Here is a 23,351-nt window from a genome sequence, read left to right on the forward strand (position 1 = left end):
TTTGTTACTGTGCATTTCTCTCATTTTTCTCTTGTTTTTCACTCTTATTTTTCATTATTTATTTAGCTTCTAGCCTTCATTTAGCTTTCATTATTTAAACCTACCAGGCTGCACCAAACCTGAAGAATTGTGTTCAATTTAAAAGTATGCTCACGACATTAACAGTTTTAATTTTGTTAAAAATTGCCACAGATTTAACATTGCCTATTTGATAATTTTTTTTAAAAGGCACACTAGTGTGTGCCTTGGGAAAGAATCCACTTTCACTTAATTGATCTAAAAAGCCACCATTGTCAAGTGTCTCTGCTGTTATCTGGAATCTAGTGTCTGGTAGAGTAATGCAATAGTCCTCCATACCATTAGGTGGCACCATGTAGGCAGCAGGTAGTAAATTTCCCTGTCGTTTTGAGAAAAAAGAATTAGTGATGCAAACTAAGAGTGGTGGTGCCTGATTAAGTTCCAAAGGAAGAATACTACCACCAAAAAGTTAAGGGTTGGTTTTTTGCATTTTCGTGTAATCTGTTGCTGTTAGTTGTGTCTAGTCTGAATGTATGTTGGACAGTTAAACTCGTCCTTATGACATCTATTAAAGTCTGTGCCTTTACAAAACAGGTGATGCAAGAAGTATGTATTCTATATCATGAAGCATGATCAATGTGTGTGTGAAGTACAAACAACACATATCGGTTTCTGTATTTTTAAACAGAATCAGATCACAGCTGCTGATGATTGATTTTATATCTGAGGATTTTACTCTATCTGATTAGAGACTGTAGGATTCAGCTGTAGACTGTGTGACAGAATAATCAAAGTTAAGATCGTCCACGATGTTCAAGAAATTAGATTTCTAATTTCAAATAATGCATTTAACTTAAAAATCCTCAACACTCACAGATAAAAAATGAAAATATTTGTTGGTGGTTCACTACATTTTTAAACGCCTGTAATCATGACACACCCAGGTGTAGGGTAGATACACATTTTTTTGTGAATTTTCTTCAGAATCTTATCAGTCAGTATCACCTGTTCCTGTCAGCAGATTCTGTAGAATTTCATCATGGATTGGACTCTATATAAACAGCAACAGGGATCCTACACATCACAGCTTTGGAGAAGAAGCACAGACTCGACTCAAAACCAACCTTCCATCCCAACACAAGAGCTTGAAACACCAAGATGGGTACGTACAGCTGATCTTTGTTGGAAAGGTTTGAATTTGAATTGTCTCCTGTTCTGACAGTTTGTCCCTGACTGATAGGAATCCAATTGATCTAATTCCACCTTAAATTTGCATGAATTGATATTAAGCATGTATTGTCATGAAATGCTACAGCTAACGGTTTTTGATGGGATAACGTGATTTTAACTTCTTCTTTTTTTATTATTATTTTTTCAAGAAACAAAGGTGATGTTCACTGCTGTGGCAGACCAAGGAGGGAAATATGGACCCTTCCCTACAGACAGAACTCTGGTTTTCAACACCACGATTACAAACGTTGGTGGAGGCTATGATAAAACTTCAGGTGAACAGAATCCCCTGTTTAAATTACATTACCTAGTTATATACAGAAACTACAGGACATGAGGAGAAGGAGAAGCACAGGCTGTGATGTGGATCTATGTATTTCTTACTTGCTATTTAGTTGAATTATTGAATGTTATTTATGGAATGAGCCAGCTGAGTAATTCTGGGTGTAGTAACCTTCATCTCATCAATGTCTGTGAAGGAATCCAACGAGCTTTTTTGTGTTTCCACAGGCGAGTTCACAGCTCCCAGCTCTGGTTATTTCTATTTCACCTTCTTCTATCATGCTGAGAAAGAACAGATGTCAGGACTGACTCTGATAAAGAACGACAGCATCGTCGTCAAGGCTTATGATGAAAATCAACCAGGTCCTAACATCTGTGACAATGCAGGAAACGCAGCATTCCTGCAGCTGAACGCAGGAGACAGGGTGTATGTGCGCCTTCCTGCTAACTGTCGCATTTATGCTTCAGACCGCACGACCAGCTTCAGCGGTTTTATGGTCGCTCCAATGTGAGAATTTGATGACTCCAGAAAGATGAATCCAAACATATGAGAGCTATGAGGCCTCTATATAATTACTATTCATTCATTTCAAGTCAAATTGTCTCCTCTCAGTCTTTTCTATGTAACGCTGATTTTGCTTGTAAACAATAAAGATCTAAGGAGACTCTGAATGCTGGATCATTAATTTAGTTTTCCAACATAATAGCACATATCTTCCTAAAGTCCTTACTCTGTATAACAGGTGCCAAACCACTGGTATGTCTTAAAAAAACGGCAGAGATGAAGTTTGATTACTTGGTTTCTGCTAATATACAGTGACAACAGGCATCTCACCCAAGGTGTGTCCCACCGCTCGCCCGTAGCCAGCTGGAATAGGCTCAGGCACTAAACCATTACACTATTGTGAGAGTCACCTTTCTTTCTGTCCTACTTCCACCTGTCAAAGGTGGGGAATGTACTACTGTCTACGTGTGAAATCCAAGGCCAGTAGGCCAAATGTGGCCAGCGAGAGCATAAAAGGTGTTTAAAAATAAATAGTGTAGGTCAAATGTATGCCTCGACCAAAAACTACATTTCCCACAATGCAGTAATTCAGCTCATTTTAACTTTGACACAAACGTTTGGAATAAAGTTAATGTCCTCAGTTGTGTTTGAAGTTATTTTTCTTTATTCACTTGGATAGTTTGATCCTTTATTGATGGAGTTCTGTGGGTTTCATAACCTGATAAATCACCAGGATTTATGTTATAATGGAGCAACAAGCAAACATATTTTTTTCTGTGCAACTGTAAAGTTTGTAACTAGGATAAGCAATAAATTCAGAGTTGTTTAACATTAAGGAGTAGTTACATTTATTTTACATTACTGTACCTTGAGTTACATCTAGCTGGTTGAACAGTTGTGCACAAAAATGTGTTCATAAAACAAAGCACTTCACCTGAAAGTGATTGAGCTTGAGGCAAGCTTCAGGCAGTAGAGGCAGGTAATGCTTCCTCTGTTCATTTTTGTGTTTTATTAGTGTTTCTATCAATGTTCTACACGGGCAGTGTATACTTCTGCTCTGCTACTGTTCAAATTTATTATGCCGCCTGACTAATCACCACAATGTGGTGGCACACACATGCAGCACCATGCATGGGGTATATACGCACCATCTGAAGGGCTTATACCTTTATTACCTTTGTTACTGTGCATTTCTCTCATTTTTCTCTTGTTTTTCACTCTTATTTTTCATTATTTATTTAGCTTCTAGCCTTCATTTAGCTTTCATTATTTAAACCTACCAGGCTGCACCAAACCTGAAGAATTGTGTTCAATTTAAAAGTATGCTCACGACATTTAACAGTTTTAATTTTGTTAAAAATTGCCACAGATTTAACATTGCCTATTTGATAATTTTTTTTAAAAGGCACACTAGTGTGTGCCTTGGGAAAGAATCCACTTTCACTTAATTGATCTAAAAAGCCACCATTGTCAAGTGTCTCTGCTGTTACCTGGAATCTAGTGTCTGGTAGAGTAATGCAATAGTCCTCCATACCATTAGGTGGCACCATGTAGGCAGCAGGTAGTAAATTTCCCTGTCGTTTTGAGAAAAAAGAATTAGTGATGCAAACTAAGAGTGGTGGTGCCTGATTAAGTTCCAAAGGAAGAATACTACCACCAAAAAGTTAAGGGTTGGTTTTTTGCATTTTCGTGTAATCTGTTTCTGTTAGTTGTGTCTAGTCTGAATGTATGTTGGACAGTTAAACTCGTCCTTATGACATCTATTAAAGTCTGTGCCTTTACAAAACAGGTGATGCAAGAAGTATGTATTCTATATCATGAAGCATGATCAATGTGTGTGTGAAGTACAAACAACACATATCGGTTTCTGTATTTTTAAACAGAATCAGATCACAGCTGCTGATGATTGATTTTATATCTGAGGATTTTACTCTATCTGATTAGAGACTGTAGGATTCAGCTGTAGACTGTGTGACAGAATAATCATAGTTAATATCGTCCACGATGTTCAAGAAATTAGATTTCTAATTTCAAATAATGCATTTAACTTAAAAATCCTCAACACTCACAGATAAAAAATGAAAATATTTGTTGGTGGTTCACTACATTTTTAAACGCCTGTAATCATGACACACCCAGGTGTAGGGTAGATACACATTTTTTTGTGAATTTTCTTCAGAATCTTATCAGTCAGGATCACCCGTTCCTGTCAGTAAATTCTGTAGAATTTCATCATGGATTGGACTCTATAAAAACAGAAACAGGGATCCTACACATCACAGCTTTGGAGAAGAAGCACAGACTCGACTCAAAGCCAACCTTCCATCCCAACACAAGAGCTTGAAACACCAAGATGGGTACGTACAGCTGATCTTTGTTGGAAAGGTTTGAATTTGAATTGTCTCCTGTTCTGACAGTTTGTCCCTGACTGATAGGAATCCAATTTATCTAATTCCACTTTAAATTTGCATGAGTTGCTATTTAAGAATGTATCGTCATGAAAATGCTACAGCTAAAGTGTTTTTAGAGAATGACATGATTTTAACTCCTTTTGTGTTTTTTCATGAAGCCTCAAAGGTGATGTTCACTGCTGTGGCAGACCAAGGAGGGAAATATGGACCCTTCCCTACAGACAGAACTCTGGTTTTCAACACCACGATTACAGACATTGGTGGAGGCTATGATAAAACTTCAGGTGAACAGAATCCCCTGTTTAAATTACATTACCTAGTTATATACTGAAACTACAGGACATGAGGAGAAGGAGAAGCACAGGCTGTGATGTGGATCTATGCATTGATTGGTTGCTATTTAGTTGAATTATTGAATGTTATTTATGGAATGAGCCAGCTGAGTAATTCTGGGTGTAGTAACCTTCAGCTGATCAATGTCTGTGAAGGAATCCAACGAGCTCTCTTGTGTTTCCACAGGTGAGTTCACAGCTCCCAGCTCTGGTTATTACTATTTCACCTTCTTCTATCATGCTGGGAAAGAACAGATGTCAGGACTGACCCTGATGAAGAACAGCAACATCATCGTCAACGCTTATGACCAAAATCAACCAGGTCCCAACTTCTGTGACAATGCAGGAAACGCAGCATTCCTGCAGCTGAACGCAGGAGACAGGGTGTATGTGCGCCTTCCTGCTAACTGTCGCATTTATGCATCAGACCGCACGACCAGCTTCAGCGGTTTTATGGTCGCTCCAATGTGAGAATTTGATGACTCCAGAAAGATGAATCCAACATATGAGATCTATGAGGCCTCTATATAATTAGTATTCATTCATTTCAAGTCAAATTGTCTCCTCTCAGTCATTTCTATGTAACGCTGATTTTGCTTGTAAACAATAAAGATCTAAGGAGACTCTGAATGCTGGATCATTAATTTAGTTTTCCAACATAATAGCACATATCTTCCTAAAGTCCTTACTCTGTATAACAGGTGCCAAACCACTGGGTATTGTGCTTGTACTTATTTGTAATGTGCAGGATCTCTGTTGCTGTTTTTATAGAGTCCAATCCATGATGAAAGTCTTAAGTCTGCTGATAGGACCATGTGCTCTGAACTGATAACAGTTCCGAAGAAAATTCTCGAGAAAAAATGTGGATCCACCTTGCATCTGGGCGTTTGGTGATTAAAGAGGATTGACAAGGCAGTGAATCTTCAAAATATTTGTTATTTGTGTTCTGTGACTTGAAGATTTCCCAGTGATATGTATTGTGTTCGAATTTCTCTAGAATTCTAACTTCTTGACACATACTCTGAATGATCTTAGCCCTAATTTTCCTCTCGTACACTCTACAGGTGAATCATACCGTCTCTGATCAACTAGTTTAATCCCCACCTTCTGATTCCATTTAAAAAACATTCAAACTGTTCAAAATGTGTTATTTGTGCTAAACACACATTAATCATACTTCATGATACAGAATGTATAATTCTAGCATGAACGGTGTTTTGCAAAGTCAGACTTTAATAGATCTCATCAGGAGGAGTTTAACTGTCCAACAAACATCCAGACTAGACACAACTAAGAGGAAATGATAACACAGATGTGCTAAAAAAAACTAAAATAACTAAACAAAGACAACGATAACGATTATTTGAAATGGTCCATAAAGGATACATATATTCCAACCTTGTCCTGTGAGTTGAAGGATTGCTGTTGCTGCTTTTTAGAATCTTATCCACGATAAAATTCTCTAGAATATGCTTGACAGGGGCCACATGCTCTGAACTAATTACATTTCTGTATAAAATTCACAGGAATACAGTATGTGGTTCCACCTCTCACCCGGGTGTGTTGAGAGCTACAGTTAAATCCCCACCTTTGACATACAGCATCAGCAGCTGTTATCTGATTTTGTGTAAAAATACAAAAACTGTTATGAGTGATTTGTGCTACACACACATTAATAATGCTTCCTAGTATAGGGCAGCATTTCCGAACCACTCTGCCGCGGCACACTAGTGTGTGCCTTGGGAAATAATCCACTTTCACTTAATTGATCTAAAAAGCCACCATTGTCAAGTGTCTCTGCTGTTACCTGGAATCTAGTGTCTGGTAGAGTAATGCAATAGTCCTCCATACCATTAGGTGGCAGCATGTAGGCAGCAGGTAGTAAATTTCCCTGTCGTTTTGAGACAAAAGAATTAGTGATGTAAACTAAGAGCCTGATTAAGTTCCAAAGGAAGAATACTACCACCAAAAAGTTAAGTAAAAGTGTGGAAAAACGCAGTCAGAGAAACCTTCCCATTTTGAAAAGCATTGGAAGAAAAAGGAAGAAGAGAGAAGAAGTTTTTTCGAGTCACATGGGAAAGAGGACTTGGATCCTCACTTTTGAGAAGGTAGCGCATCCAAATTTTTACATTTACATAATTTTTACAGAAAAGTTGAGACATGCAATGTTTAAAAGGCGAAGAATAGAGTTCAAGTTCGGAGTTCAGTTGGGCAAAATGTTAGATTTACCATTTATCTCCAATACATGGCAGACAAACACCTTTGGCACAAACCATGTCCACATAAATGATCAAGGTGGGTTAAAAAAGATGTTTCTCAACACAGACTTGGGATTTTACCCCAGATAAAGAGCCAACTCACTAAATGGACATGGTCTTTTTTTGTCATTAGGGACCAACCAATGACAATATCACATTTAGATGCTACTCATCTAAATGTGACACAATATACCTCACTCCAAGGGGAAATGTGTCTGGAGTGCGCCATCTGCTGGGAAAAATAAGAAATTGCAGATAAATGAACATAATTCGATTTGTTAAGTTCAGGCTTTATTTCACAGCTCCCTTAGAGCTTATGTAAATACTGTATAACGCTGAAGTGCATAGTTTTGTTTATTTGAAATAGCAGCACAACAGATGAAAAATCTTCTGATTGTTAGTAGATCTTTACTGTTTGCACACACAATCAGGACAGACCATTTAGTTAGTTTTCCAACAATACAGATCTATACTAAAAATGAGCTGTGGTTTCATATTTTTTAGTGTGGCCTATAGATTTGATTCCAATCAACTTCAATTCAAAATTGCAGATTTATATCTCAAAAAAGCAAGGTCAATCACTCTTAAAATTGTAATTTTGTTGTTAACATAGGCGATGCCTGATAGATGTTGTCCTGGAGTCATGAGATTCTCATTTCTTACGAACCAGAAAACCACTGAAGGTGGTGGTGTTGTCTGATGCATGAACCTGACAGTGAGCAGGTAGGCGAACAAACACTACGTTTCCTCTCTCGAGTTTCACAAACGCTGATTTTCCAGCATTATCAGTGAAGCCAGGGCCATTCTCAAAGTCTTCAAATGTATTGGTGATGACCTCGCTGTTCTTCATCAGAGTCAGCCCCGATACATGTTCTGTTCCAGCATGGTAGAAGAGGGTGAAATAGTAATAACCTGAAGTAAAAGCTGTGAAGAGTCCTGCGGGAACAAAATGTTACTTATTGATTTTAAAGGATTTAAAAGATTTTGTAAAACTCAAAGTTCATCAAAAACATTTAATCAAATTAAATTGTTGCATTTTTTAAAAAGTTCATGACAAAAAGCACTTTTTTTTAGAAGTCATTACACAAGAACAAATTTTAATCAAGTCATAATTTCATTGAATGTATAACATATTGAATATACCATGATGATTGTATGGCAAGCAAATGTCAAACTACAGTTATGTGTCTACATGTGCAGTGTGTTGTTATGAATTGATATGTCAATTTATGATTATTTTTGAGGACATGCATTGTCATATCAATATTTAAATGCACAAATAAGTTAAACAGGAGTCATTAATAAATTGAATGATTCATATGATCAATGGATTTAATGTAAAGTGTGGTTAACTGAGTTTGTAAACCTGGTGATCGACAGGTAATTATCAGCGACTGTATCTGGTGTATTTACCTGAAGTGTTGTCGTAGCCATCACCGATGTTTGTAATCACTTTGTTGAAAATCATCGTTGTGTCCTCTTCATAGGGTCCACAGCTCCAACTATGGTCTGCCACTGCAGTGAACATTACATCGTCTTCTCCATAAAACAAAACACACCCATCATGTTATTTATGAAAGTAACTTTAGTGTAACTTTGAAACACAACATGCATGAACTCTCCAACACAATGGAATCAACTGGATGCCTTGCAGATTCTTGCAAATATAGATTTTTGTCTCACGTATCCAATTTTTAAATATTTTCTGTTATGATAATTAAACAATTCATCCTAAAACTTAATATGTTTGAATTTCTTATACAACCTACCCATCTCTGTGGTTCAGTCGCTGGTATCGACAGGCGGTTTAACGAATTGCTCTTCCTCTTCAAACAAAGCTGTTAGACGTTGCACCTGCTTTTACACAGTCTCATTTAAGGTGGTCCACTCCCCAGTTCTGGAGAATCCGTGTTGTCACAGTGGTTCTTGATTTCTGAAGAACTTCTTCAAGTCAGTGTGTGCACACCCTGCATTTGTAGTGCAAACATTTAATGTGAGTCATACCTTTGTTGACTTTGTGTGCATTTTGGAAAAATAATTTTCTCACTGGGGGTTAATGAAGTGTAGTTAAATATTAGACGACTATTAGTTTATAAGGTGAAACTACTTTGCATATATAAATTCTAATAGACAAAATATAAAAAAAGAAAATATGTGTTCTCATCAAAATGCTAGCTTAAACATTATTAAGTTCATAATAAATTATGTCTGACATACCTCAGAAATGCCAGGCAGAAACTTTAGGATGCTCGGAAAATAGTAATCATGTTGGTCATGAATATTTCCCATTCATTGCATCTGCATCGCCCTCACTGCTATGTCCACTTTTTGTACTATAACTTGCGCACTACATCTGCATCTGTTATATGGATTTAAAAGAAGAAATTTCGATTGTAGCAGGAAATATTTCACCCGTTTAAAATTATGAACAGCCACTTTCATTCCTGTCTAAACTTTCTCTCTACTCTCACTGTGAGTCACTGTCTGCGGACACCACGGTCCATGGAGACTCTTCTGTCTTTACTTTGTCTGTTAAACTTGGAGCTTATTCTCTGTGTACTCCCACATCCACTTTTAATGCACATTATATTTATTGTATTTTCTTGTTCAGTTGGTATTCAAACACCAGATGACAAAATATTCAGATTCTCATGAGACTTTTATTGTTTGCCGGTAAGTGGAACCATCAGCATTACAGCTATGACTGAAAAGAGGCCACCACCAGGTAATTCACATTATTATCAATATTGAAGCAGGTTAACTACTTTTTATTCAGTTGAATTACTCAAGAAGACACATGCATTCAGATGAGTAAAATCATACACATAAAAATTACAGGGATGTGATATCAATGGTTGTGTATTTAATGTTCATGCTCTAGTTGATATGATGCAATGTTATTGTGACCGAAAAAGTACAAATTTGTAGGCAAAGAAATGCATAAAAGTGTCAATTCAAAGTAAAGAAATATTTTAGTCAGAGCCTCGGTGAAAAGGATCTGAATTTAAATTTGAATACCATAGATGAATGATGGAAGTCAGATTTTTGGAATCATGTTGAACTCATCAAATTCTCACAATATTGTGATCAGAAAACCACTGAAGGATGTTGTGCTTTTGGAGGCATAAACATGACAATTAGCAGGCAGATGCACAAACACGTTGTCTCCCCTATCCAGCTGCAGGAAAGCTGCATTCCCTGCATTGTCAGAGAATTCAGCGCCTTTTTGATTGTTATCAAATGCCCTGACAATGACCTCGTGGTCCTTCATCAGAGTCAGTCCTGACTGATGTTGTTTTCCAGCGTGATAGAAGAAGGTGAAGTAGTAATAACCTGGAACGGGAGCTTTGAAGATTCCTGTGGAAACAAAAGTGAGTTAATGTAAATACTCCTGTATAGGTTACTAAAAGTATAATCACCTGTAATTATATTACTATTAATGTGTGACTAAATCTGATGCATTTACCTGAAGTGCAGTCATAATGGCCACCAATGTTTGTGATCTCCGTGTTGAAAACCAGAGTTCTTTCTTCAGGAAAGGGTCCAAAGTTCCCCCCAAGGTCTGCTACTGCAGTGAAATACGCCTCCGACCCTTTATAAGTCAAAAAATTGTCATCATGTTATTCTCTCTCTCCACACTTTATTAAACTTTGTCCAAAACAATTCAACAGCCTACTTCAAATTCATGGGTGGCCTATCAGATGCCTTGTAGGTTTCAAATGAGATAACTGACATATGTCATACATGTATACGTATGTATTTTTATTGTCATCTGAGTCATAGCTGCCTGTATTACCATTAATTCAGCACAATAACATGCATCACAATGTCAAAAAATTAAAGAAATTGCCTACAGCATTCAAATTTTTTAGTCGTCCACCTACCGATACTCATGCCGGAATGCAGGCTGGGTTAAATGTTTGCTTGGTCTCTAAAAGTGTGCTATGCAGGATCCTTGTCGCTGCTTTTATAGAGTTCAATACGTGCTCAAATTCTAGAGAATGACAAATCAAGGATGGCTCAAGTGTCACAGGAGTTGTAGATCTACCTAATGTTTTTTTTTTTTACCTCTGCATATATGTTTTTATTAGCCATGTATTTATGTTATCTCTAATACATTCACATGTATATTTTTACTGACATGTGAGTATTTTGCAGTTTTTACTTCACGTTTATGAGAGAAGGATAAGGACATCGACACTATTTCAACATTAAATTCAGAGACGTAGCTTCGGTCCGATTAACAGACCAGAACGACAGTGTTCTTCAAACTAAACGTGATCAAATAGTCAACTTAGATCAGGAGAGCCATTTGTTCCTTAAAGCTTAAATGAGTACCGCACATTCACATCAGATTTAGATTGACTGACTTATGTATTCATTAAATTAAAATTCAGATGAATTTAAGGAGGTGGGAACACATCATGGGTGTATTTCTACATGCAATTCTCAAGAAAACTTGGCTTCGTTTGGACCTATGTGGAAAGCACATTGCAAAATCTTTCTGGGCGTTGACTCTTAGCTTTAAAAAACACAAATAAATAATTAACAGTTTGAGGGAAATATTTGTATTTGTTGTGTATGTTACATACATGCTAACCTTATTGGTTGCTCACCTGTAGGACTTGTATTATCTACAAAATTTTTTTCACAAGACTCAGACCCAGGTCACTTGAATGGAAGTTGACTTTTCACAAACATTGACCAAATATTTTTGTATACTCTTTCAAAAAAGTTTAACCAATTTTTATAACAATTTTCCTAATTCAGGAATTTGAAACGGAATTTTTAAAAAAAAATTCTCATGTGTTCTGTCAGAGGTAGTGTTCTTGTTCAAATAAATGATTAATAGTTATAATTAAAAGTCATCGTCCAATTCCCCATCTTTGTCCACTCATTCAGTTAGGTTTGTTTACCTTTTTGGTCTTTTGTATTTTCCTCTTTTCTCCCGGCAGGTGAGGCGGTGTGGCAGTGGGTGTGTTTGGCTCCTGGCAGCAGATGAGGCACTCCAGGCTTCAATCATCTCATCAACCTCAATATCTGGCAACATCAGCATTCTTTTTAATGAAATTCTCGTTGATGCAAACATTTTTTCCTTTCAGTTTGAAGCCTTGTTTCAGAGGAGCAATCTTGACAAAAAAATTAATGGGAGCGTTCTGTTCCAAATCGACCACTCTCTGTTCCAAGGCAACAATGCACTGGTCTTTGTCTTCCTTAAGTCTTGGAAGAAGAATTAACAAAGTCAAAGTCATTCTTTGACTCCTCCGTCATTTTAACAAGAGAAGGCTTTGTCCCATCAAACTCCTCTGATTTTCCTTTTCCTCTTTTCATTTTAGAGAGTTAGAGCAGGAAAACAGGACACAGTGGGAATGTGTCTGCTCTAGTCTTTGAAACAATGCCAGAGATTAGGAAAGTCAAGTCCAGTCAATAAAAATAGCCACACATGCACGACTCAAGATGTCCCACTGTTGTTTCAGATTTTGGATCTCAAAGGGAAAAAATAGGAGAAAATGAAGAAACTATACTGTACTAGTGTTCAATTGCCAAACTATAAAAGTAAGACTAAGGCTTAACTTTAGTATCTTCAGAGAACGCCAAAAAATTTAAAATATTTTATTACATATTATATATGGCTGGTTGTTTATCTTTATAATATAGTTACACTCTGTTGATCAAAGAAAAATTTTATGTTAAGAAGAATAACAAGATACAGTGAATACAATAGAAATTCTAATTCATTCAGACAAAATACACTTGATCATTTTAACCTAATGATCTGCCCTTTGATACAATGACCCAAAGAGCTGTGTCGAATTCAGGAAGCAGGATTATACAGTCATGTATGTTGACCTTTACAGATATGCAACTGCTGTTGCACAGCACAAAGGAGTTTCTGTGGAAATGAATGAGGAGGTAACAAGTTAGGAGGTAATTTCATCAGAATACAGAAGACAAATATTTTTGCAAACATATCAGAAATATTGTCATATTTTCTCATGTTGGAATGATCAAGTAAAATAAGATACAATTTTAGTGAACACAGAATGTGTTTTCAATATTTTTATAAAAACATTATATCCTACAGGGACGGGTAGAGGCACAAAGAAATGACTTATTGTTGTAGTTATACAGTACAGTATATGATGCACCTGTTAAGAAAAAGCTGCAGATAAAATAGTTTTTAATTTTTATAAACAGATTGTGTTTCTCTTTTAATGTAAAAAAAATAAAATAAAAAGTCTTGTAACTTTACTCTCCATGTTGGACTATGGAGAGGTTTATCCATGCATGGCAATTTATAGGTTTATATACAAGTCCATATGTGTTTTCCTTCCTGACTACCTTATCATTGAGAAGTGTACCAGATAGTTCTCACTGGTGACGGTGGGGGAGAAGGCCACCGAGCAAAGTAACATGAACGAAGTTGCGAGAATGATTGCAGTAAATGTTAATTCTAGGAACCATTACACTGATCTGTGAGATTGATTTGTGAAAATTACAGGACATAAATGTTTTAATAATTTAGTTTATTGTCCTGGTTCTATTTGGTTGAATTCTTTCTTATTGGATTCCTTTGTGTGTGTCTTTTCAACATACCCTATACATGTCTTAAACAGAGGATAGATCTGATAAGATCAGGTTTACAATTAGTATCTGACTTCGAGACATTATATGTCAGCTGTCTATCTTTCTCCAGGTAGACCTCTGCATATATGTTTTTATTAGCCATGTATTTATGTTATTTCTAATACATTCACAGCGTCTTCATTCAAGAGGAGAAATTTTCTTCAATTTACCCATCTGTATTGGTAGATCAATTGCTTTTCACCTGGATTTGCTCCATAATGCTGGGTCTCCCTTTTCTATTGCTGAAGTTACACAGTACCATTGGTTATGAAATGTGAATGAGTGAATATGGTGTTGTTGACATAATTGAGGACTATATCATAGAATCTTTTCACGATAGGAAAAAAACAATAATTAATCACATTTTGATTAACACAAACATTTTTTGTCATATATCTTTAGTGACTTCTGAGAATTTTGCAGTTTTTACCTTAACTCTATGAAAAAATGATAAGGACATTGACTCTCTTTCAACGTTACAATTCAGAGATGTCGCTTTGGTCAAGTTAACAGACCAGAACGACAGTGTTCTTCAAACTGAGCGTGATCAAATAGTAAACTTAGATCAGGAGAGCCATTTGCTCCTCAAGGCTTAAATTAGTTACTGTACATCACATCAAATTTAGATATACTGATGTATGTATTTATGAAATTAAATCATTAATGTAGCTAATCTATTGCAGTTATTAAAAATATTAAAATATCAGTGATTTCATATTAAATGCAAAATATCTCATGACTGTTTTAATACATTCTTCTTCTGAGCCAGAAGTGGCCCCACCCCCACCAAGGACCAGAATCATGATTTTTAAATGAGAGTTGAAGACAGACGGCACAAAACTGAGATTCACCATTGATCTTTATTGTTTGCAAGTAATTATCAGGATTAACAGAAATGACAGGAGAGGCAGGTGTTATCTAACTTTTACAGTCCAGTAACACATTGATCTTCTCTTAGTTAACATCTCTAATATCACTTCACCACATCCTCCACCATGACACTTCCTGTTGCAGCAAAAGCACAAAGATGCCAGAGGAAAAATATAGGAATTCCTCTTAAAGCCGAGATTAGTAATTTCATATTTTATATTATTTGCCGGAAAAAAAGCTTTTTTTTGTAATTATCAATCAGGAGTCATGAAATAATTAGGCCCCTTTGATCAGAAAACCGCTGAAGGTGGTAACGCTGTCGGCGGCATACACATGACATTCAGCGGGCAGCTGCACAAACACCTTGTCGCCTGCTTCCAGCTGCAGGGTTGCTGAATTTCCTGCGTTGTCAATGATGGTAGAAGCACCGATCTTGTCATCATATGCTCTGACAATGAGGTCATGGTTCTTTATCAGGTTCAGCCCAGTTTTATGTTGTTTACTAGCATGATAGGAGAAGGTGAAGAAGTAATAGCCTTGAGCAGGAGCTGTGAAGATTCCTGTGAAACAAAATACAATTTATCACTTCAGTTTATCAAATGAAGTCACGTTGAGGTGTTTCTCCGTTAAAAGAAGAATTGGCCCCTTCACAGTGTGATGTATTTACCTGAGGTGGCATCATAGTTTCCACCAATGTTTGTGATCGCTGTGTTGAAGACCAGAGTTCGGTCTGAGGTAAAGGGTCCATAATAGCCACCCCTGTCTGCCACTGCAGTGAACATTACTTTGTCACCTATAAGAAACAAAACATTATCAACAATTCAATTTTATCAAGTAAAAACTTTGTTGAAATTAGTTAAATAGTCTGTAATGGATTCATTGATGTAGATAGAATTGATCTATTTTCATATTAATCCATGCTAAAGTGAGCAACCTTTGAGCTATGATTTTTTTTCTTTACGTTATGTCATTTCTGTAGCACCGCTTATTTAAAGCTGCTTTGAAAAAATGAGAATATCCATGAAGAACAACATGAATTAAACTTTGATACACCTCATCTGGGAACTTTCTTGTAATGGAAACATTTATTTCAATAACTCCAGTGATTCCATTCTGTGGTTCAATATTGTCTATGCCTTCAATCAGCAACTCATAAAAGTTGTTATTTTCTGATCCCTTCATTGAAGCATAAATAATGTGTCCTCTACATACCCATCTCTGATGTTGATCAGTTGTGTTGGGATGGTCGGCTGGTTGTCGTGAGTCTTCACTTCACCTCAAAGTTGTGATGCACACAGTCCCTGTCGCTGCTTTTATATCGGTTGACCATCTGAATTTAAGGAGGTGGGAACACATCATGGGTGTATTTCTACATACAATTCTCAAGAAAATTTGGGCTTGGTTTGGACCTATGTGGAAAGCACATTGCAAAATCGTTCTGGGCATTGACTCATAGCTTTAAAAAATACAAATAAAAAATAAATGATAGAATGACCACCAAAATTTGAGGGAAATATTTGCATTTGTTGTGTATGTTATACAGACACTAACGTTATTGGTTGCTGACCTATAGGACTTGTATTAACAATCTATAAAATCTTTCTGTGTACAAAAGATTGAATTAAGAAACAAAATTATTTAACACATGATTGAAAAACTATGAGGTCACTTGCATGGTCGTTGAAACAATGGCATAAATGCCATAAATTAGGAAAATAAAGTCCAGTCAATAAAAATACCCACACATGCACGACTCTAGATGTCCCACTACTGTTTCAGATTTTGGATCTCTGGAGCAAAACAGGGGGAAATGGAGAGACTGTACTGTACTGGTGTTTAAATTCCAAACTGTAAAAGTAATGGAGGATGAGGCACCAGACTAGGATTACCAGTTGTATCTTCAGAGGATTGCCAAAAAATATCAAATATTATTATATATTATGTAGGGCTGGTTATTTCTGTTCATTATATAGTTGTACTGTGTGTATTAAAGAAAAATTAAAGAAGAATAACTAGATACAATGCAATACAAATTTTGATTAATCAGGACAAAATACACTTGATCATTTTTAACCCAATGATCTGCCCTTTGATGCAATGACCCAAAGAGCTGTGTAAAATTCAGGAAGCAACATTATACAGTCATGTATGTTGACCTTTACAGAAATGCAACTGCTGTTGCACAGCACAAAGGAGTTTCTGTGGAAATCACTTAGGAGGTAACAGATTAGGAGGTAACTTCACCAGAATACAGGAAACACAAATATTTTTGCAAACATATCCGACATGTTGTCATATCGTCTCATGTTTGCATGATCAAGTAAAGCATGATACAAGTTTAACTGAACACAGAATGTGTTTTCATCCATCCATCTTCCCCTGCGTTATCCACCACAGCGGGTCACGGGGAGCTGGAGCCTATCCCAGCTGGCATAGGGCGTAAGGCGGGGGACACTCCGGGCGCGACGCCAGTGCGCCAGGGAGCCACAAACAAAGACAGACAACCACACGCACACACTCACTCCTACGGGCAATTTGGGACCGGCCAATGAAGCTGAAGCGCATGCTTTTGGAGGTGGGAGGAGGCCGGAGAACCCGGAGAGAACCCACACAGACACGGGGAGAACATGCAAACTCTGCACAGAGCGGGACGCGAACCCAGACCCGCCATGTTGTGTGGCGACAGCGCTACCCACTGCACCACAATGACGCCATGTGTTTTCAACATTTTTATAAAATGTTTTCTGTACAGGTGTTCAGGTTGTGAAGTAGAAAGAACCCAGTTTGTGTGAGAAGAATGATGATGTTGTTGTGATTAAATTGTGTTAATCTGGGTGGGCTTATATAAGCAATTTGCTTCAGCCCAGTCCTTTTTTTGGTTATTATCAATACAATTGAATTTTTTTTTTAATGTGAAAAATAACCAATTTATTGTAGTTATTAAAAATAATGAATATCAGTGATTTCATATTAAATGTTTATTGAATATTATTCATTCTTCTTCGGTACAAGAAGTGGCCCCACCCCCACCAAGGACCACAATCATGATTTTTAAGTCAGACGACACAAAACTGAGATTCACCATTGATCTTTATTGTTTGCAAGCAATTATCAGGATTAACAGAAATGACAGGAGAGGCAGGTGTTATCTAACTTTTCTTTGTGCGGTCAAGACATTTTACAGTCCAGTAACACATTGATCTTCTCTTAGTTAACATCTCTAATATCACTTCACCACATCCTCCACCATGACACTTCCTGTTGCAGCAAAAGCACAAAGATGCCAGAGGAAAAATATAGGAATTCCTCTTAAAGCCGAGATTAGTAATTTCATATTTTATATTATTTGCCGGAAAAAAAGCTTTTTTTTGTAATTATCAATCAGGAGTCATGAAATAATTAGGCCCCTTTGATCAGAAAACCGCTGAAGGTGGTAACGCTGTCGGCGGCATACACATGACATTCAGCGGGCAGCTGCACAAACACCTTGTCGCCTGCTTCCAGCTGCAGGGTTGCTGAATTTCCTGCGTTGTCAATGATGGTAGAAGCACCGATCTTGTCATTAAATGCTCTGACAATGAGGTCATGGTTCTTTATCAGGTTCAGCCCAGTTTTATGTTGTTTACTAGCATGATAGGAGAAGGTGAAGAAGTAATAGCCTTGAGCAGGAGCTGTGAAGATTCCTGTAAAACAAAATACAATTTATATCTTCAGTTTATCAAATGAAGTCACGTTGAGGTGTTTCTCCGTTAAAAGAAGAATTGGCCCCTTCACAGTGTGATGTATTTACCTGAGGTGGGATCATAGTTTCCACCAATGTTTGTGATCGCTGTGTTGAAGACCAGAGTTCGGTCTGAGGTAAAGGGTCCATAATAGCCACCGCTGTCTGCCACTGCAGTGAACATTACTTTGTCACCTATAAGAAACAAAACATTATCAACAATTCAATTTTATCAAGCAAAAACTTTGTTGAAATTAGTTAAATAGTCTGTAATGGAGTCATTGATGTAGATAGAATTGACCTATTTTCATATTAATCCATGCTAAAGTGAGCAACCTTTGAGCTATGATTTTTTTTTTCTTTACGTTATGTCATTTCTGTAGCACCGCTTATTTGAAGCTGCTTTGAAAAAATGAGAATATCCATGAAGAACAACATGAATTAAACTTCGATACACCTCATCTGGGAACTTTCTTGTCATGGAAACATTTATTTCAATAACTCCAGTGATTCCATTCTGTGGTTCAATATTGTCAATGCCTTCAATCAGCAACTCATAAAAGTTGTTATTTTCTGATCCCTTCATTGAAGCATAAATAATGTGTCCTCTACATACCCATCTCTGATGTTGATCAGTTGTGTTGGGATGGTCGGCTGGTTGTCGTGAGTCTTCACTTCACCTCAAAGTTGTGATGCACACAGTCCCTGTCGCTGCTTTTATATCAGTTGACCATCTGAATTTAAGGAGGTGGGAACACATCATGGGTGTATTTCTACATACAATTCTCAAAAAACTTGGGCTTGGTTTGGACCTATGTGGAAAGCACATTGCAAAATCGTTCTGGGCATTGGCTCATAGCTTTAAAAAATACAAATAAAAAATAAATGATAGAATGACCACCAAAATTTGAGGGAAATATTTGCATTTGTTGTGTATGTTATACAGACACTAACGTTATTGGTTGCTCACCTATAGGATGTGTATTAACAATCTATAAAATCTTTCTGTGTACAAAAGATTGAATTAAGAAACAAAATTATTTAACACATGATTGAAAAACTATGACTCAAACCGAGGTCACTTGCATGGTCGTTGAAACAATGGCATAAATGCCATAAATTAGGAAAATAAAGTCCAGTCAATAAAAATACCCACACATGCACGACTCTAGATGTCCCACTACTGTTTCAGATTTTGGATCTCTGGAGCAAAACAGGGGGAAATGGAGAGACTGTACTGTACTGGTGTTTAAATTCCAAACTGTAAAAGTAATGGAGGATGAGGCACCAGACTAGGATTACCAGTTGTATCTTCAGAGGATTGCCAAAAAATATCAAATATTATTATATATTATGTAGGGCTGGTTATTTCTGTTCATAATATAGCTGTACTGTATGTATTAAAGAAAAATTAAAGAAGAATAACTACATACAATGCAATACAAATTTTGATTAATCAGGACAAAATACACTTGATCATTTTTAACCTAATGATCTGCCCTTTGATGCAATGACCCAAAGAGCTGTGTAAAATTCAGGAAGCAACATTATACAGTCATGTATGTTGACCTTTACAGAAATGCAACTGCTGTTGCACAGCACAAAGGAGTTTCTGTGGAAATAACTTAGGAGGTAACAGATTAGGAGGTAACTTCACCAGAATACAGGAAACACAAATATTTTTGCAAACATATCCGACATGTTGTCATATCGTCTCATGTTTGCATGATCAAGTAAAGCATGATACAAGTTTAACTGAACACAGAATGTGTTTTCATCCATCCATCTTCCCCTGCGTTATCCACCACAGCGGGTCACGGGGAGCTGGAGCCTATCCCAGCTGGCATAGGGCGTAAGGCGGGGGACACTCCGGGCGCGACGCCAGTGCGCCAGGGAGCCACAAACAAAGACAGACAACCACACGCACACACTCACTCCTACGGGCAATTTGGGACAGGCCAATGAAGCTGAAGTGCATGCTTTTGGAGGTGGGAGGAGGCCGGAGAACCCGGAGAGAACCCACACAGACACGGGGAGAACATGCAAACTCTGCACAGAGCGGGACGCGAACCCAGACCCGCCATGTTGTGTGGCGACAGGGCTACCTACTGCACCACCATGACGCCATGTGTTTTCAACATTTTTATAAAATGTTTTCTGTACAGGTGTTCAGGTTGTGAAGTAGAAAGAACCCAGTTTGTGTGAAAAGAATGTTGATGTTGTTGTGATTAAATCGTGTTAATCTGGGTGGGTTTATATAAGCAATTTGCTTCAGCCCAGTCCTTTTTTGGTTATTATCAATACAATTGAATTTTTTTTTTAATGTGAAAAATAACCAATTTATTGTAGTTATGAAAAATAATGAATATCAGTGATTTCATATTAAATGTTTATTAAATATTATTCATTCTTCTTCGGTACAAGAAGTGGCCCCACCCCCACCAAGGACCACAATCATGATTTTTAAGTCAGACGACACAAAACTGAGATTCACCATTGATCTTTATTGTTTGCAAGCAATTATCAGGATTAACAGAAATGACAGGAGAGGCAGGTGTTATCTAACTTTTCTTTGTGCGGTCAAGACATTTTACAGTCCAGTAACACATTGATCTTCTCTTAGTTAACATCTCTAATATCACTTCACCACATCCTCCACCATGACACTTCCTGTTGCAGCAAAAGCACAAAGATGCCAGAGGAAAAATATAGGAATTCCTCTTAAAGCCGAGATTAGTAATTTCATATTTTATATTATTTGCCGGAAAAAAAGCTTTTTTTGTGATAATCAATCGGGAGTCATGAAATAATTAGGCCCCTTTGATCAGAAAACCACTGAAGGTGGTAACGCTGTTGGCGGCATACACATGACATTCAGCGGGCAGCTGAACAAACACCTTGTCTCCTGCTTCCAGCTGCAGGGTTGCTGCATTTCCTGCGTTGTCAATGATGGTAGAAGCACCGATCTTGTCATCATATGCTCTGACAATGAGGTCATGGTTCTTTATCAGGTTCAGCCCAGTTTTATGTTGTTTACTAGCATGATAGGAGAAGGTGAAGAAGTAATAGCCTTGAGCAGGAGCTGTGAAGATTCCTGTGAAACAAAATACAATTTATCACTTCAGTTTATCAAATGAAGTCACGTTGAGGTGTTTCTCCGTTAAAAGAAGAATTGTTCCCTTCACAGTGTGATGTATTTACCTGAGGTGGGATCATAGTTTCCACCAATGTTTGTGATCGCTGTGTTGAAGACCAGAGTTCGGTCTGAGGTAAAGGGTCCATAATAGCCACCCCTGTCTGCCACTGCAGTGAACATTACTTTGTCACCTACAAGAAACAAAACATTATCAACAATTTCAATTTTATCAAGCAAAAGGTTTGTTGTAATTAACTTAAATACTGTATCTATTAAATTTATATAGTGTTTTTTAGTCAAATAGTCTGTAATGGAGTCATTGATGTAGACTGCTGGGGGAAAAAAACAGAGGATCCATGAAGAACAACATTAATTAAACATTCATTCTATTCATTAGAAATAATATTGTCTTCACTGTAAAAGTTGTTCTTTTACGATCCCATCATTGAGCATAGATAGAGTCTCCTCTACATACCCATCTCTGATGTTGATCAGTTGTGTTGGGATGGTCGGCTGGTTGTCGTGAGTCTTCACTTCACCTCAAAGTTGTGATGCACACAGTCCCTGTCGCTGCTTTTATATCGGTTGACCATCTGAATTTAAGGAGGTGGGAACACATCATGGGTGTATTTCTACATACAATTCTCAAAAAACTTGGGCTTGGTTTGGACCTATGTGGAAAGCACATTGCAAAATCGTTCTGGGCATTGGCTCATAGCTTTAAAAAATACAAATAAAAAATAAATGATAGAATGACCACCAAAATTTGAGGGAAATATTTGCATTTGTTGTGTATGTTATACAGACACTAACGGTATTGGTTGCTCACATATAGGATGTGTATTAACAATCTATAAAATCTTTCTGTGTACAAAAGATTGAATTAAGAAACAAAATTATTTAACACATGATTGAAAAACTATGAGGTCACTTGCATGGTCGTTGAAACAATGGCATAAATGCCATAAATTAGGAAAATAAAGTCCAGTCAATAAAAATACCCACACATGCACGACTCTAGATGTCCCACTACTGTTTCAGATTTTGGATCTCTGGAGCAAAACAGGGGGAAATGGAGAGACTGTACTGTACTGGTGTTTAAATTCCAAACTGTAAAAGTAATGGAGGATGAGGCACCAGACTAGGATTACCAGTTGTATCTTCAGAGGATTGCCAAAAAATATCAAATATTATTATATATTATGTAGGGCTGGTTATTTCTGTTCATTATATAGTTGTACTGTGTGTATTAAAGAAAAATTAAAGAAGAATAACTAGATACAATGCAATACAAATTTTGATTAATCAGGACAAAATACACTTGATCATTTTTAACCCAATGATCTGCCCTTTGATGCAATGACCCAAAGAGCTGTGTAAAATTCAGGAAGCAACATTATACAGTCATGTATGTTGACCTTTACAGAAATGCAACTGCTGTTGCACAGCACAAAGGAGTTTCTGTGGAAATCACTTAGGAGGTAACAGATTAGGAGGTAACTTCACCAGAATACAGGAAACACAAATATTTTTGCAAACATATCCGACATGTTGTCATATCGTCTCATGTTTGCATGATCAAGTAAAGCATGATACAAGTTTAACTGAACACAGAATGTGTTTTCATCCATCCATCTTCCCCTGCGTTTATCCACCACAGCGGGTCACGGGGAGCTGGAGCCTATCCCAGCTGGCATAGGGCGTAAGGCGGGGGACACTCCGGGCGCGACGCCAGTGCGCCAGGGAGCCACAAACAAAGACAGACAACCACACGCACACACTCACTCCTACGGGCAATTTGGGACAGGCCAATGAAGCTGAAGTGCATGCTTTTGGAGGTGGGAGGAGGCCGGAGAACCCGGAGAGAACCCACACAGACACGGGGAGAACATGCAAACTCTGCACAGAGCGGGACGCGAACCCAGACCCGCCATGTTGTGTGGCGACAGGGCTACCCACTG

General features: G+C 37.4%; 7 protein-coding genes across 8 annotated transcripts; 2 read left to right on the plus strand and 5 right to left on the minus strand.

Annotated features, from left to right (window-relative positions):
• The first annotated feature begins 1,039 nt into the window (after window positions 1-1,039).
• Window positions 1,040-2,195, plus strand: LOC137590652 (cerebellin-3-like). Its single transcript, XM_068308357.1, has 3 exons — window positions 1,040-1,180; window positions 1,398-1,523; window positions 1,759-2,195. The coding sequence occupies exons 1-3, from the start codon at window positions 1,177-1,179 to the stop codon at window positions 2,040-2,042; spliced, it is 414 nt and encodes a 137-aa protein (XP_068164458.1). The 5' UTR covers window positions 1,040-1,176; the 3' UTR covers window positions 2,043-2,195.
• A 2,037-nt stretch (window positions 2,196-4,232) lies between these two features.
• Window positions 4,233-5,408, plus strand: LOC137590510 (complement C1q-like protein 4). Its single transcript, XM_068308155.1, has 3 exons — window positions 4,233-4,392; window positions 4,605-4,730; window positions 4,966-5,408. The coding sequence occupies exons 1-3, from the start codon at window positions 4,389-4,391 to the stop codon at window positions 5,247-5,249; spliced, it is 414 nt and encodes a 137-aa protein (XP_068164256.1). The 5' UTR covers window positions 4,233-4,388; the 3' UTR covers window positions 5,250-5,408.
• Window positions 5,409-7,473: 2,065 nt separating this feature from the next.
• On the minus strand, window positions 7,474-8,990 carry LOC137590928 (complement C1q subcomponent subunit A-like). 2 transcript variants are annotated; one of them, XM_068308792.1, is made up of 3 exons: window positions 8,806-8,990; window positions 8,450-8,572; window positions 7,474-7,972 (listed from the first exon to the last, which is right to left on the minus strand). In XM_068308792.1, the coding sequence occupies exons 1-3, from the start codon at window positions 8,807-8,809 to the stop codon at window positions 7,689-7,691; spliced, it is 411 nt and encodes a 136-aa protein (XP_068164893.1). In that variant the 5' UTR covers window positions 8,810-8,990; the 3' UTR covers window positions 7,474-7,688. The 2 variants fall into 2 exon arrangements, with proteins under 2 accessions (XP_068164893.1, XP_068164892.1); XM_068308791.1 differs by having other exon boundaries at window positions 8,450-8,575.
• Window positions 8,991-9,699: 709 nt separating this feature from the next.
• LOC137590846 (C1q-related factor-like) lies at window positions 9,700-10,967 on the minus strand. The gene is made up of 3 exons (XM_068308646.1): window positions 10,921-10,967; window positions 10,503-10,628; window positions 9,700-10,393 (listed from the first exon to the last, which is right to left on the minus strand). The coding sequence occupies exons 1-3, from the start codon at window positions 10,928-10,930 to the stop codon at window positions 10,110-10,112; spliced, it is 420 nt and encodes a 139-aa protein (XP_068164747.1). The 5' UTR covers window positions 10,931-10,967; the 3' UTR covers window positions 9,700-10,109.
• Window positions 10,968-14,519: 3,552 nt separating this feature from the next.
• LOC137590819 (C1q-related factor-like) lies at window positions 14,520-15,850 on the minus strand. Its single transcript, XM_068308616.1, has 3 exons — window positions 15,746-15,850; window positions 15,201-15,326; window positions 14,520-15,093 (listed from the first exon to the last, which is right to left on the minus strand). Exons 1-3 carry the CDS (start codon window positions 15,747-15,749, stop codon window positions 14,810-14,812), a joined length of 414 nt encoding a protein of 137 aa, XP_068164717.1. The 5' UTR covers window positions 15,750-15,850; the 3' UTR covers window positions 14,520-14,809.
• A 1,724-nt stretch (window positions 15,851-17,574) lies between these two features.
• On the minus strand, window positions 17,575-18,961 carry LOC137590823 (C1q-related factor-like). The gene is made up of 3 exons (XM_068308620.1): window positions 18,871-18,961; window positions 18,324-18,449; window positions 17,575-18,216 (listed from the first exon to the last, which is right to left on the minus strand). The coding sequence occupies exons 1-3, from the start codon at window positions 18,872-18,874 to the stop codon at window positions 17,933-17,935; spliced, it is 414 nt and encodes a 137-aa protein (XP_068164721.1). The 5' UTR covers window positions 18,875-18,961; the 3' UTR covers window positions 17,575-17,932.
• Window positions 18,962-20,719: 1,758 nt separating this feature from the next.
• Window positions 20,720-21,930, minus strand: LOC137590818 (C1q-related factor-like). The gene is made up of 3 exons (XM_068308615.1): window positions 21,866-21,930; window positions 21,456-21,581; window positions 20,720-21,348 (listed from the first exon to the last, which is right to left on the minus strand). Exons 1-3 carry the CDS (start codon window positions 21,867-21,869, stop codon window positions 21,065-21,067), a joined length of 414 nt encoding a protein of 137 aa, XP_068164716.1. The 5' UTR covers window positions 21,870-21,930; the 3' UTR covers window positions 20,720-21,064.
• Window positions 21,931-23,351: the final 1,421 nt, after the last annotated feature.

Source organism: Antennarius striatus, chromosome 23, assembly GCF_040054535.1.
Source record: "Antennarius striatus isolate MH-2024 chromosome 23, ASM4005453v1, whole genome shotgun sequence".
Taxonomy (NCBI): Eukaryota; Metazoa; Chordata; class Actinopteri; order Lophiiformes; family Antennariidae; genus Antennarius; species Antennarius striatus.